At 36.2% G+C, this 14060-nt stretch overlaps 2 protein-coding genes across 2 annotated transcripts; one reads left to right on the top strand and one right to left on the bottom strand.

Annotated features, from left to right (window-relative positions):
- Positions 1 to 8206: 8206 nt before the first annotated feature.
- On the top strand, positions 8207 to 10364 carry EAF01_011629 (uncharacterized protein; the record flags this gene model as incomplete). The annotated part of the gene is made up of 7 exons (XM_038919887.1): positions 8207 to 8249; positions 8397 to 8519; positions 8574 to 8685; positions 8763 to 8967; positions 9023 to 9178; positions 9251 to 9705; positions 9758 to 10364. 7 exons carry the CDS (start codon positions 8207 to 8209, stop codon positions 10362 to 10364), a joined length of 1701 nt encoding a protein of 566 aa, XP_038764591.1.
- A 2273-nt stretch (positions 10365 to 12637) lies between these two features.
- EAF01_011628 (uncharacterized protein) lies at positions 12638 to 13592 on the bottom strand (the record flags this gene model as incomplete). Its single annotated transcript, XM_038919886.1, has 3 exons — positions 12638 to 12790; positions 12845 to 13335; positions 13388 to 13592. 3 exons carry the CDS (start codon positions 13590 to 13592, stop codon positions 12638 to 12640), a joined length of 849 nt encoding a protein of 282 aa, XP_038764590.1.
- Positions 13593 to 14060: the final 468 nt, after the last annotated feature.

The raw sequence follows: 14060 nt of genomic DNA, 5'->3' as shown, positions 1-14060 counted from the left end.
TACGAACAACGCAACATAGGCACGGGACTGGGCACTAAGTCACGTGGTTGGCTCAGTCTGCCTCAGCGGGATAGATACTGAGCTATGAAAGTACAAACAAATCAGTATTGAGCTGTACTGATTATACTAAGTAAGAAGGTTTATATAAGGGAATGAGTTTCATTATAATATAGAGCTTTATATTCAAGAACAATCATTAATTTCATTACTATAATTACAAGAATTGCAACCAATTACAACCTTATTGAATTCCTACTTGAAGTCTAGTCTAAACCATCTCGAGAGATCTCTAGACACTTCCACATAACCCTAGAAGCAGCTCCCGTAACAGCTAGCTCTATAGACAGAATACAATATAGACATTTAGGACCTACGAATACAGTGGGTGCTACGTCTTTCGTATCCTTCTCGAACCAACAATAAATACGAAAATATACATGTGAACATTTCAGATATAGATATATAGATACCTCGGCTCAGCTCAAACCATAATACCTATTAACTTAACTCAACTTATCTAGTCTAGATACTTTATTCGAGGATCTAGACTCGAGACTATTTATAAGAGGGAGAGGAAATAATATATATTATTTATCAAGAATATATTAAATATAATCTTATAGATAAATAAAATATAAAAACTTAATTAATAGAATAGAATAGAATGAAGTAGTGTTTATTATATCTATCTATTCTAATAAATAGAAAGAATAAGTTGAATATTTATTAGTTATATATCTACTTACATAGAGATAGACGAGGGAAAGAAGAGAAAAGAAATACTAAGTAGTTAAAAGAAAGAAGTAAGAAGAAAAGAAGTAAAGAAAAACTTTCATATATATTTAAATATCTAAATATACTATTACTCTATTCTTCTATTTATATTATTCAAAATATACTATTTCGTATATGTTGTATTTTCTTTAAAATAGAAAAGAGATATTTATTTATTTATATATCTATATATTTATTATATACTTATTTATATATATATATATATATATCTATTCATCTATTTATATACTTACTCATCTATTTACTAATCTATTTAAATATAATATACTCTTTAAAATCCTCTTATTTATTCATTCATTTATTATTTCAATAAATTAAACTCAAACTTAAACTCAAACCTACAACTTCAGAACCTCACTTTCTTTTATCTATCTATTTCATTTTTATATAAAATAAATACATACTCCTTATCTTAAATATACATATATCTTTCTCTATATTTCTCCCTTTATCTCTTTATTTCTTTCTTTATCTCTCATTTCTCTTTTCATCTTTTTATTTCTCCCTTCATCTCTTTATTTCTCCCTTCATCTCTTCATTCCTTCATTCATTTATAAAAAGCGTCTTTCTTTTCAATACTTCGAGCATAGCATCTCCGAAAATGAAAATCGGAATATTCGTTATATATTAACATAGTTTAACACCGAGTAGCCTATATCATCAAATGACTCACTTCAAAATATATTAATATTAAGCTTTTTCTAATATTTATATTTTAATAATTAAACATTATTTTTATAAAAGAAAAAGATATTAAATAATAATAAAAAATTAGTTTTTTAAAAATCTAGATTTTATACAAATATTTTCATTATATTTTTAAGAAAATTAAAATTGTTACGATTTTCGTTACAAAAATATTATTTTAATAATAACTCATATATCAATTTGGATTTTCCAAAACAAATTAGATTTTTATAATATTTATATAATTAAATATTCTAATTTCAATTTTTTATTTTTTTTATTAATAAATAAAGAAAGTATATAATTATATACAAACGAATTTTATATATATTTTGAAATGAGCCACTCGATAATATAGGCCACTCGGTGTTAAACTATATTATTAAATATCGATAGTATATATATATTTTCGAGTATAATAAGATTACATTATACTTTCGAATTAGATAATATGATATCTATTTATAATATAATATACTACGATATAATATGAAATAATATAAATAAATACTTAGCTATACTAATATAAAAGTAGCGCTTTATTTATAATACATCTAGACATTCATCTATATATATTCATCTATAAACACTCCTACTTATAATTAATTAATCAATCATCTGAGCCTCTTTAATGAAATGAGTTGAAATGAAATATAACATATACATATAATTCTCGAAGATTACCACATTGAGTTAGATTACAGAATTGAATCTGAATCCCACACCTCTATATATAGCTAGCTAGATACTACATACTACATAACCACGCAACCTAAAAAAGACTAGAAGAAACGATAGAAGAAACGAAGCAAGAGTAGAAGCAAGGGAAATAAAGTAAAATGAAACCACCCGGCTGGGTGAACCATGTTATGTTTTTTTCAGCTGTCTGTCTAGGTATGTTTCTTCTAAAACTGTTTTGTTTCGTTGTGTTTCGTTTCGGAATGGAATGGAATAGCCTTATGGAATAAGGTTGTTCGATTGGGGGTTCTAGAAGGATTGAAATAAATGAATGAATGAATTCAATTTAATCATTAACCAACCACCGACCAAATCAATCGAATTGAACCCCCAGAAGCAAAAAAGAGCAAAAAGGGAAAAAGGAAAACAACTTTGGAAATCATACATACTACTGAGTAGGTAAACTATGCCTTAATTAAATGGAACCACGAGGCTGTCTATTTGTCTATTTATCTAGATATCTGTTTTTCATACAGGTACCAGTACCAGTATCAGTATCATACTACTACTACCAAATGGAGAATAAACATACCCATGGATATGTTTAAGAATCGGCTTGTTTTTCGTGCTTTCTTCCTTTTGGGGATCTGACTGTGTTGTGTTGGGTTGTGTTGTGTCACATAGGATTGATAGGTATACCTAGTCTAGTATACCTGGGATGGATGTAGATACCTAGTATGGAGAGGAAGGATTGGGGATTGGGGATTGGTGAGCACGTGGAAATTGGAAATGGGTGAGTGATGGATGATGGATGGATGGAGGAAGGGTTTTATATGTGGTGAGAAGGAAGGGATGAGTAGGGTAGGACAGAATAGAATAGGAGAGAATAGAAGAGAATTCGAATATTTGGAGTGAGCATCAGGGAGAGAGAGAGAGTGTGTGTTTGTGTCTGAGAGAAAGAGAGAGACAGGGAAGTTAACATTTCTACATCTTTTCGTATGGTAGATTTATTGCTTGCTTGCTTGCTTGCTTATATATCTTCTTGCATGCTCGAATGTTACTTTCTCGAATATAAATAGATGAAAAGAAAAGAAGGGAAAGTACTACTATTCAATTCAGATTTGATTGATAGAATGAATCCTTTGAACCCGAGTGGCTTACTTGGTATATTAAATGAGTTGAGAAAGGATAGAGGATGGAGAATTAAAGACATTTGTAACTTGTAACTTCAAGGTTGTATAGTGAGTGAGATGTGATGTGAGATGTGGGATGTAGAAAGAAAAAAGGCTAAAAGGCTAAAAGGCTAAAAGGCTTGAAGACTTGAAGACTTGAAGGCTTGAAGGATTACTTACTGTTATTCAAATTATATGGAATTGAGATTATATATAAATAGAAGAGAGTATATACGGTAGATAGATATAATACTGATTAGGCATTGAACACTAATAATTAATCATCTCATGTTTGTCGGATTGATTATATGAATTTTCTTTTCTAATGTGAGAATTTTTTATATACTTAGGTAGTAGGTATATACTGAATAATATACATATTTCCAAGTAGCTGCCATCTTCCTCTATAAAACCTCTCCATTTCCTGATCCGCATCAAAAGCTTCGAGAAGCCTACCTCGAACATTTCCCATCGCTAGTATCGGATGAGAAAGGAGGTGAAAATCATCCACTATTTATTCCATGATGACATCTCAGAAGATCAGTTGATGAACCCTGTCACTTTTACAAAAAGGAGATGAATCATGAAACGCAATCAGGTAGGGAGGGAACATGTGTATGTATGTCTCAGCTGAAAGAGATCCACTAGATCGTCGGGGTTTGTGGTGAGGTGAGGTAATGAATGACTCGGGTGTTTGGGATGATTTGGGTTTAAAGGAGAAGAAGAAGATGGAAGGAAAGAATGTTGTAGGGGTGCGTACTGACTGTCTAAAGAGAGGATTTGAGGATATACTATGAATGGACTGGATGATGAAGGATAGACTTCCTAGGTAGCGAAGGAAGGATAAAAGGTGAGAATGAATGATCTATAGACTACTACCGTTCTATATTATTGGAAGATATTACAGGTACGTATACTACCTCGGTACTTATCACATGTTTATATCATATCAAAGACTCTCATCACTCAACTCAAGTCTTAAATATACAAGCAGATTTTATACACTCAATTTCTTAACTAGCTTTCAAAACGTGACTTTTCTATGTCTCATTATAAACATCTAAATGTTTATATTTCGATATTTCAATTTACAACAGCTTCGTCAATTAAGCTTTAATTTGAATAAGAATAATATAATATAATAAAAATAATTAATACTATTATTTACCTCACTTTCATTTAATTCTAAATTGTATCAATTGAAATAAAAATTTGAGAATAAAAATCTGAAAATTAAAAGGTTTATTCGAAAAATAGTTATAAAGATTCTTAATATATTAAATTATTTTAAACTATTTATTAGTTTATTAATATAATTTCAAATCCCTTTAAATTTAGAAGAATGATTAAATTAATTATTATCTTTTAATTAATAAAGAGTTTTATCATTTTGAAGTTATATTAATAAAGTTAGAATTTTATTTTTAATTATTTTCGATAAAAAGATTATAAGATTATAAATTTATATTTTCAAAGCTAGTTAAGAAATTAGTATATAATATATATATATATATAATACTATACATATAAATATAAATATATATACATAATATATTTTCATTCATCTTTATTAATATATATATACATATATACATACATACATTTATCTCCATCCACACATACGAAATACGAAATACGGATTTCCCCAGCAACAACCACAACAAAACACAACATAAGCCAGGGCTCTCGGGACAGTTAATAATCGGGAATAGCATGATCATCTCTGATCGACCTTCTACTTACCATATTTATGGCGGACTGTCAAAATTGTACAGAGCATGTTGTAAGCTGTAAGTTGTCATCCTGGATTTACTGGGGTTTTTGCAATTGGCAGTGGATGGAGATGGGGATATGTGGCTTGCTTGGTGGTTATAACTTATAACTTATAGAGAGAGAGATGAATGAATGAATGGATTGTTTTGATTTGATTAGTGTATGAAGTATACAGTGCTGGTATTTATGAGAGGCTTACTATTGAGGTAGTCAGTATATGTTTGTAGAGTGGTGAGTAAAAAGCAGTGAGTATTGACTACTTAGGTACTGCTTATTATGAATACATGGAATGATGGATGATGAATGAAGTTATTGATTGCTTCTTGGTTGGTAGTAGTAGTGGTTTATAACATAGTGTGTAGGCTTGTATACCCCTAGGTAAGCTTGAACACGCCCGGATAAGCTGGAATCATCTTTCTCACGCCAAATAATTCAATCCCATCAGTTTTCCTCAATATCGTCGTATAACATGATTCAGAATGGATAGATATCAAGATTATTCAATCTATAAATATCTACTGTACTTACTAGGTATTAAGATCCGTTCCGTTTCGGTTCAGTTAGAGATTAGCCGCCTATTTTTTCTTGAGCTTCTAGAGAAGGTAGGAGGGAGGTACGGAGGTGTGGTATATAAATTTCTCAAAGCCATTTATCTGGAAGGTATTCATTTAATTAGTATTCCCTACCTACCTAATATTCGTTACAGACTGTAAGGCTAGATGGTAATTAATATAGAGCTTAGAATAGAACTAATCGATATCGAGGTAGGTGCCGACTGTACTGTACGGGGCGTATTGTGGTAGAATCCGGTACTCGATAAGAACTGTACGAAAGAAAGTGTGGAAGTGTGGAAGTGTGAAGTGTGAAGTGTGAAAGCGTGAAGCATTGAAAGAGTCTAATCCTTAAATCCGATTTGGGTTGGAATATGAATTTTCATATGAAAGATAATGTAGAGTAACAATATGGTAACGACGGAAGAAAGATAACTTTCTTCCAATTACCTACCTACCGAGGTAAGTCAGTCACTTATTATCCAGTCCATCAACGTTTCAACACGCCTCACCTCGTGCTTATTCTACTGTCCATCCAGCCATAATTTCCTTTCCTCCCTTCCATGGCTTCTATCGTATCCTTCCATACATCCTTCCATCACTTAACCTGAACCAATCCGAACCATTAATCATACACACCACTGCCAAGTTGAACCACTCATCATTAGGAAATCAACATTCTTGCCATGCGAAGCCATGCAGATGCCATGTGTATTTTGGTGCCATTACCGGAACCCCTGGTCACCTGTTTCTTGCCCTTTCTTTCATCAACCAAACCAATTAAGCTGGATGGAGTGAAGAATATATTAACTGGGCAATCCTCTCTGGAACTAGAGAATCGAAAGGAATCCACTAAACCACATTTGTGAATGAAAAAGACTTTTTCAAGCAGTGGAAGCAGTGGAAGCAGTGGAAGCAGTGGAGGAGATGGATCTGGATAATATAATTTGGATAGTCCACAACTTACAAAGGCGGCTTACGGAGCATTCATTACATAGTATGCTGGTCCATGTGTTTTGCTTCATGGCGTTGGCACTTCATGGCATTGGCATGGGTGACCTTTTCCTTCGGTTGTAAACACCCTTTCTCTGTACGTAGGAGGGATTACTGTGTAGAGGATGTATTCTAGGTAAGGTTTATCTCATGTATCATGTATCATGTATCAATGTACTCTGTTCCTATGCTGAGGATCATCATACTATCCTCTGTACCGAAGTGGAAATAGATGTGAAGATACCCTGAGAACTACTAGGTGACGAGGTAATGAACTTCCTCTGCTTGCTGGCTGTACTCACTAGGTACTCTGTATTTGACTCTCCAGATACCCAGGAAGAAGCATGGTGTTGCATCTTTGATGAATGCAGATGTATGTAACTTACCTTTGATGATATATTAGTGATCACGATACCTACCTAGCTACTGATGGTATTGTAGTGAATGGTACTTGGGGAAGAGAAGGAATCCAATCCCATTCAGTTTGATTCAATCATTCAATGTCAAACCAAGCAATCAAGCAATCAACTCAAACTAAAATCAAATCAATGTATCAGTGATTCCAAATGTAATCCAAAATACTACTCGTGGATCCTTCAACTTCTAACTTCCAACTTCTCACATGAACCCCATCCAAATTCCACATCGGTATGCACATCTATCCATATTCATCTTCATCTTCATCTCCATCTCCATCTTCATACCTATCCATGGATATTCACATATCCTTTAAAACTATCTAAATCAACCTTTACTCGAGTTCACTTATTAGTATTCACTACATCACCAAAGAATTCTCATCAACAAATATAATAAATCATCTTCCAAAGGCGGCGTGTGGTCCGTTCCCGAACAACAAGACAATTCCTTGTTATAATTCTTCCCTTTCCACAAACATCAATGTGAAGGAAATTCCTTTGATCAATTTCTAGTCATTGTCTCTAGACTCTAGACTCTGGTCTCTAATCTCTAATCTCTTCTCTCTAGTCTTTAATCTCTGACACCAGGTTTCATCCTAAACATTCCAAAGGAAACGAAGAAGGAAAAAGAAGAAGATTCTCGTCCAGAGAGAGACTACCACCCTATCCCATCCCATCCCATCCCATCCCATCCCATCTTTGTTCTCCCAAATTCTACACCGTCTTGTCTAATAGGTATTCAATTCACAAGATAATTCATTTCAATCAATACTTTCAAATTCTCCACACAAAGGACCACTCTCTCACTCCACCAACTTAAACTCGACTTAACTCGACTCAACTCGACTCAACTCAACCCCATTTCGAACTTATATTTCGCTTCATACAAACAACATCTTGCAATTTCCTTTCAAGAAATATAATCAACTTTATTGTCCATAAAAAGATCCCCGACCCGAACCAAAACCTTCCATCTTTCGGTTGTCTCGAGATAGATTCAGTTCAATTTCGCATGATTGGATAGTTTTGCGCCGAATGTCTCCATTTACAAATTCAATCGCATTTCCTTAGAAATTTATTGGTCAACTCGAGGATAAGGGGAGATAGGAGTCTTGATTTCACCCAGACTTTTGCGCCCATGGGAAACAGTTCTGGAAAGCCGGTGAACTTCGAAGATGAAGGTATGAATGAATTTGCTTGGTAGAGGATTCAGTGGCAAGAGAATGTGCTAGTAATTCCTCGAATTCTTGAGGGGTTCTTAGTCTTTGTTACCGGTATCACACCACCACCATGGGTACTTTTGCTGACATCTGATTTCTTCACCATAGTGAGCCTCAATCATTTTCGACTTCTGCGAGTTGTTGGAAAGGGTGCTTTTGGAAAAGTGAGGATTGTAGAGAGAAAGGATACTGGATTGACGTTTGCGCTCAAGTACATTCGCAAGGATGAGGGTTGGTGATACTGAATTCCAATCTGGAACGACTACTGATTTCTGGAATATATAGTTGTTCGACAAGAAAGCGTACGGAACATCATTCGAGAACGACGAATGTTGGAGCATCTAAACCACCCATTTATTTGTAACTTGCGATATAGTTTTCAAGATATTGAATACATGTACGTTGATTTGGATCTGGATCTGGATCTGGATCTAGACCTGGTCCACAAGCACTCACTAATCTTTCAACAAACAGGTATCTAGTCGTCGACTTGATGAACGGAGGAGATTTACGATTCCATATTTCGAGAAAGACCTTCACCGAGGAAGCTGTCCAATTTTGGATTGCCGAACTTGGAATTGCATTAAAGTACATACACAAGCAGGGTATCATACATCGGGATGTCAAACCTGACAATGTTTTATTGGATTCCGAGGGACATATTCATTTAGCAGATTTTGTTTGTCCTCCCACGAACACGTCCCGAGTTTGAACACAACGCTGACATCCTGCAGAATGTTGCATCGGATTACACCTCACACCGATTATTGACTAGCAAATCTGGCACTCTAGCTTATCTCGCACCAGAAGTTTACAAAGGATGTGGATATGGACCTGGCGCAGATTGGTGGTCATTAGGAGTACTGTTCTACGAGTGTATCTACAACAAGGTATTATTCGACTCATTTTCAATATTCTGTCAACCCCACTTTTCAGTCTTCAGTTCTAACCAATGTATTCAGAGGCCATTTGAAGGTAGTACACAGACAACTCTAGCAGCACAGATAACCAAAGCTTCACCAAATTTCCCAATCACAGCACCAGCCGTTTCTATGCCATGTTTACATGCCATTAGCTCAGCTCTCGAGGAGGATCCAGCGAAGCGAATGGGTTCAGCCGGATTCGAAACTTTTACCGATAACCCTTTCTTCAGACCCATAGATTTCGAGGCACTTGAGAGAAAGGAAATAGAGCCAGTTTTCGTCCCGTCTAGTGAAAAGACGAATTTCGACGCTACTTATGATCTCGAGGAATTACTACTGGAAGAAGCACCTTTAGAAGCTCGGGCACGTCGACAAAAACCAAGAGAGGCTCTCAAGGAGGATGCGACAGAGAAGGAAATTAAGGAGGAAGAACTTCACAAGATGATTGAAGCTCAATATACGACATTTGATTACACCAAGGCAGCGTATGACAGGTTAGCAATCTCCCACGGCTCATTTCCCCTTATGCTAACTCAATAATCTTAGATACAATGAAGGTGGTGATCCAAATTCCCCGCCTCCGGTTACACAAAATGTTAGCCCGTCGACTCCAGCATCACAAACTTCTGATGAATTTCCAAAAGCCACTCTCACGCGTACTTTATCCAAGAACCGGAAACGAGCTGCTTCGCGGTCTCAACCATCTTCACGTTCAGAATCGCCATCGAATAGTGCAAATATTCCACCAATTCCTAACTCGCAAATTCCTGGCTCTCAACAACCTTCTCAAAATACTAGCCCTGTATTAGGACCTCCTCGTTCCGTACCTCATACACATACACCAAGTACGACTAAAACACCCTTATCACCGTATCAACAATCATACAACCGCCCTCATCGTCCTGGTGGAATACGCAAAGAATCACAAGGTGGTGGTATGCAAGTGGTTTTAGGCGAAACTGGAAGTTGGTCAGAATTGGCCAAGCAAGATGCAACCCTACCCGCAGATGCAAAATTAGTAGAAGCGCATGCCAAGCCAACTGGTATGTTAGGATTCTTATCTAGAAAGAAGGGGAGAGGGCACAGTCCAAAGCCACAGGAGAGGGGTATCTTAGGAAAGGAAGGTGCAAGAGTTATTATAAGCCAAGGTTGAAAATGTGTTGAATCAGAATGATTCGATGAGACATTTCAACACTATTGGTACCTATTTGCGAATTTCCGGTACACAATTTCCTTTGGTGCGATCAATGTACATTCATTGCATTCGTTGCATTTTCAAGGGGGGCAAGCGGGAGTTTTATCACTTTTATTTTACCCGATCATACGTATACGGCTTTCTCACTACTCGAGCATGCTGGACTTTTAATTTCTTTTTCTACATATTTCTTTTGTTCATGACCGATATGCTGGAGGAATTATGAACTCCATGTGGTTTTTTTTTTCTTGCGGGGGAGGAGATGTAAATATTAAAAGAGAAGCGATCGAAAAGGCATCTGCCTTGCGAGGAACGATCGATACTTGAAGCGAACGAAAGACTCAAACTCGAATCTGGGATACGATCTTCATAGGACTAACCATGGAGGTACTTATGGAATGGAAATGATCTCTAGGATTGAGTTTCGCTTTATGTTCTACTTTTGAGGGCTGGGGGAAGAGGAATGATAAAATAAGTTGGGGTAGGAGGTGATGAGATAGATACCATTTGACGAGGGAAATCAAGATTGCAATCTTCAAGATATGCAAATCTAGTATAGGGATAGGGGATATTCCCGGGGATTGGCAAGGGTGATGAGAATGGTATGATATGGATATGATGGCTGATAAGATATGATAGGATGGGGCAGAATAGGATTGGATTGGTTGAGTTGAGTTGGACAGAGATAGAATATGGGATGGCTGGTTGGATGGATGGATGGATGGATGGAAGGATAGATGGAATAAGATGAGATGAGTTTGAGTGTTTTTGTAGATATGATACCAAGATGAAATACGAAACATCTTTTCTTTTTTTTTACTTTACTCTTTCTTGGTGACTTTTTTTGACTTTGGAATTGACTTTGACTTGTGAATTGTATATGTGATTGAGTGTGTTGAGGGGTTTGAGGAGTGAATATTAAATATAGTATCCCCTACGAGGGCGTGTTTTTGAAGAGGGCCCGGGTTCGTGTACAAGCCCTTTTATCATCAAAATTGACTTATCTTAGAACTTAATATTAAATCAAATTCAATTAACATTATTATATATTTTAGTTTTTTATATCAATATAAATGTTAATATCAAATTTTACATTATCATTTGAGATTTTCTATGAAATCTTTTGATTTGATTAGTATTATAGTATAGCGTAATATTTAATCGTTTTTTTTCAACCGATTATCTTTTCCAATAAAACCATTATAGCCTATACGTTGGTGATTCTACAGCCTGTTACTAATCCGTTGTAACATTATATACATTAGAAATTAAAAAAATTAAAACTTTCTAACTATATAAAGGAAGATTATATAGTAATATAAAGAAGGATAGGATAGGAGAGGAGAGGAGAGGAATCGTATGATATCATTGGGATGGTTATACGTTTTTGAAAGAGAAAGAGAAGGAGAAGGAGAAGGAGAAGGAGAGAGAAAGGGGATACAAAGGGTTCCCTTTTATATTTAGACTCCCACTTCTACTCAGATTGCTATTTCCAAGCATGAAGGTTCTAGATTAAGCGTGTAATGTGCATCAATATAAGGATATATATTTGTTTTATTATATGCATATTTATGATATTTAGTATATCTAATTGAACAATTGATATCTGATATCTAGCATCTAACATCTGACATCTGACATCCAACGTCTATCTAACGTCCAAAATCTAAGTCTCCCTAACAAATCTATAAAAATCCCACTAATCGCTACCAACAAGCCTCCACAAACTAAAAACACTCCTCGTCGATACTCTTCCCCTTCTCTCACTAACGCTAGACTGACTACGACGAAAATATTCAGTGGAACTCTTAATGCACCATAAATTCGTGCTCGAACACCATCTTCTATCCACTTTCCCTTGAGTGATCCCACGGATGGGAAATACAAACCAGCCATTGCTTCGAACATGCAGAAGGCGTAGAAAGTGTAATGCTGATTTTCGGTAAGAAGAGGAAAGAGGAGGGAGATGGATGAGATGGCGAAGATGATTGTTAGGAGACGGGTTTGGGTTAGAGAGGGAAAGGTGGAAGAGAGTTGGGTGAAGGTTAGGGAACCGAGCATCACGGAGGACATGAAGCAGGCGAAGATCATGCCGAGAGGGAGGGGTGGGGAGGAGGGAGATGGTTGTGTGGAATTGAGAAAGGGGGTCCAGAAGAAGACGAAGAGGTACATGCTTCCTTCGAAGAAACAGGAAGCGAGACCTAGAGTGAAGATCCGTGGGTTGGTAAAGATTAAACTGAGGGCTGAGGTTGTAGGAGGGGGAGCTTTGGAAGTGCGCGAGGGAGAATTGTCGTTGGTAGGGGTGGGGGAAGATTCAGGGGTGCCAGAGGTGCCAGAGGCGGACTTTTGAGCTTTGGTTGCACTATCGCCGTAGTTTTCGGTCTCTTGAAAATAGGTTAGTTAGAGACAGAGACTTTTCAAGGAATGAGAGATCTTACCCAATAGATAGTAATGATATATGCAGAAACTCCCAAAAGACATGCAGAAGCCATAAATGGCATTCTTCTATCATCTGTAATTTGAACCAACCATTCGCTAAAAACACCTGACAGAATAGCCATGACACTATTTAAAGTAGACATAACTCCAAACAGACTATTCAAACTCATTCCCGCTTTTTGTATATTACTCTTATGATATTCCGTAACCATCCAACTTTCAAAAGCGCTAAACATCAAGCTTGTACTTAAACCTCCAAAGATTCGTCCAACGAACAATATTGGAGTGCTAGGAAAGATGGTTGAAAAGCATGAAAGCGAATAGGTAAGACAGAAGACGAGACATGCTGATTTGCGACCATATTTATCTGCGAATGAACCAACAAAGTATCCTGATATGCCACCAGATAGAAAGCCAGTTGTGAAGAGTAATGCTACGATTTTTTCATCGAGTCCAAATTGATCTTTGTAAAGACTGTAAACATAGGGACCTATTTGAATGTTAGTAATGTGATAATCGTCTAATTGAGAGAGATATGTTACCTTGAAGCCAATCTGATGCCATCACAAGACAATAGACAGTAAGGAATAATTTGGTGAAGCGGCTTGCTTCTGCTTTTGCTAGAGGGGCAATATCATCATTGTTCTTTCTATCTTCTGTGGACTCTTCTTTGGTTTGATATTGTCGCCACGTAAGAAGACCACAGGCTGATATCAATACCAGGAATGCGCCATCATAGAAATTCATATTGAAGAGCTGTGAAGATAGTTGTGTTGTTGGTGATAGAGGTACTTCCAAACAGCTTCAATATTGAATGGATTTCACAGAGACGACGAAACAAGAAGAATGCCAAATGAATCAATTGTTCATCTGGAATGATACTTTGGGACGAAGAAAAGGAAACGCCAGATAAAACCTACATTTATCAAATCCTTGCGTTTGAACAATGACATTGGGCGGGTCTCAGGTTTGAATGGGCTTTGGCGCATCATGTTTGTATGTTTGCGGAATTCGGTATTGGGAGGTTTGATGCTGTAGGATTCTAATGGAGCTCCCCTTGGGCGGTGAATACCCTGTAAACCTAACTAAAGCCAAATAGGATGAAAGTGGCATGGCAGAATAATCAAAGGACTCCACCCCATCAACATCCTTAACCTTCATGTTTTGGAACTCGATAATATATTTTATATACACAACACAACCATGGATTGGTAA

This window comes from Botrytis porri, assembly GCF_014898465.1.
Source record: "Botrytis porri strain MUCL 3234 chromosome Unknown BPOR_023, whole genome shotgun sequence".
NCBI classification, from domain to species: Eukaryota; Fungi; Ascomycota; class Leotiomycetes; order Helotiales; family Sclerotiniaceae; genus Botrytis; species Botrytis porri.
This window is presented reverse-complemented; position numbering and strand designations above follow the sequence as displayed.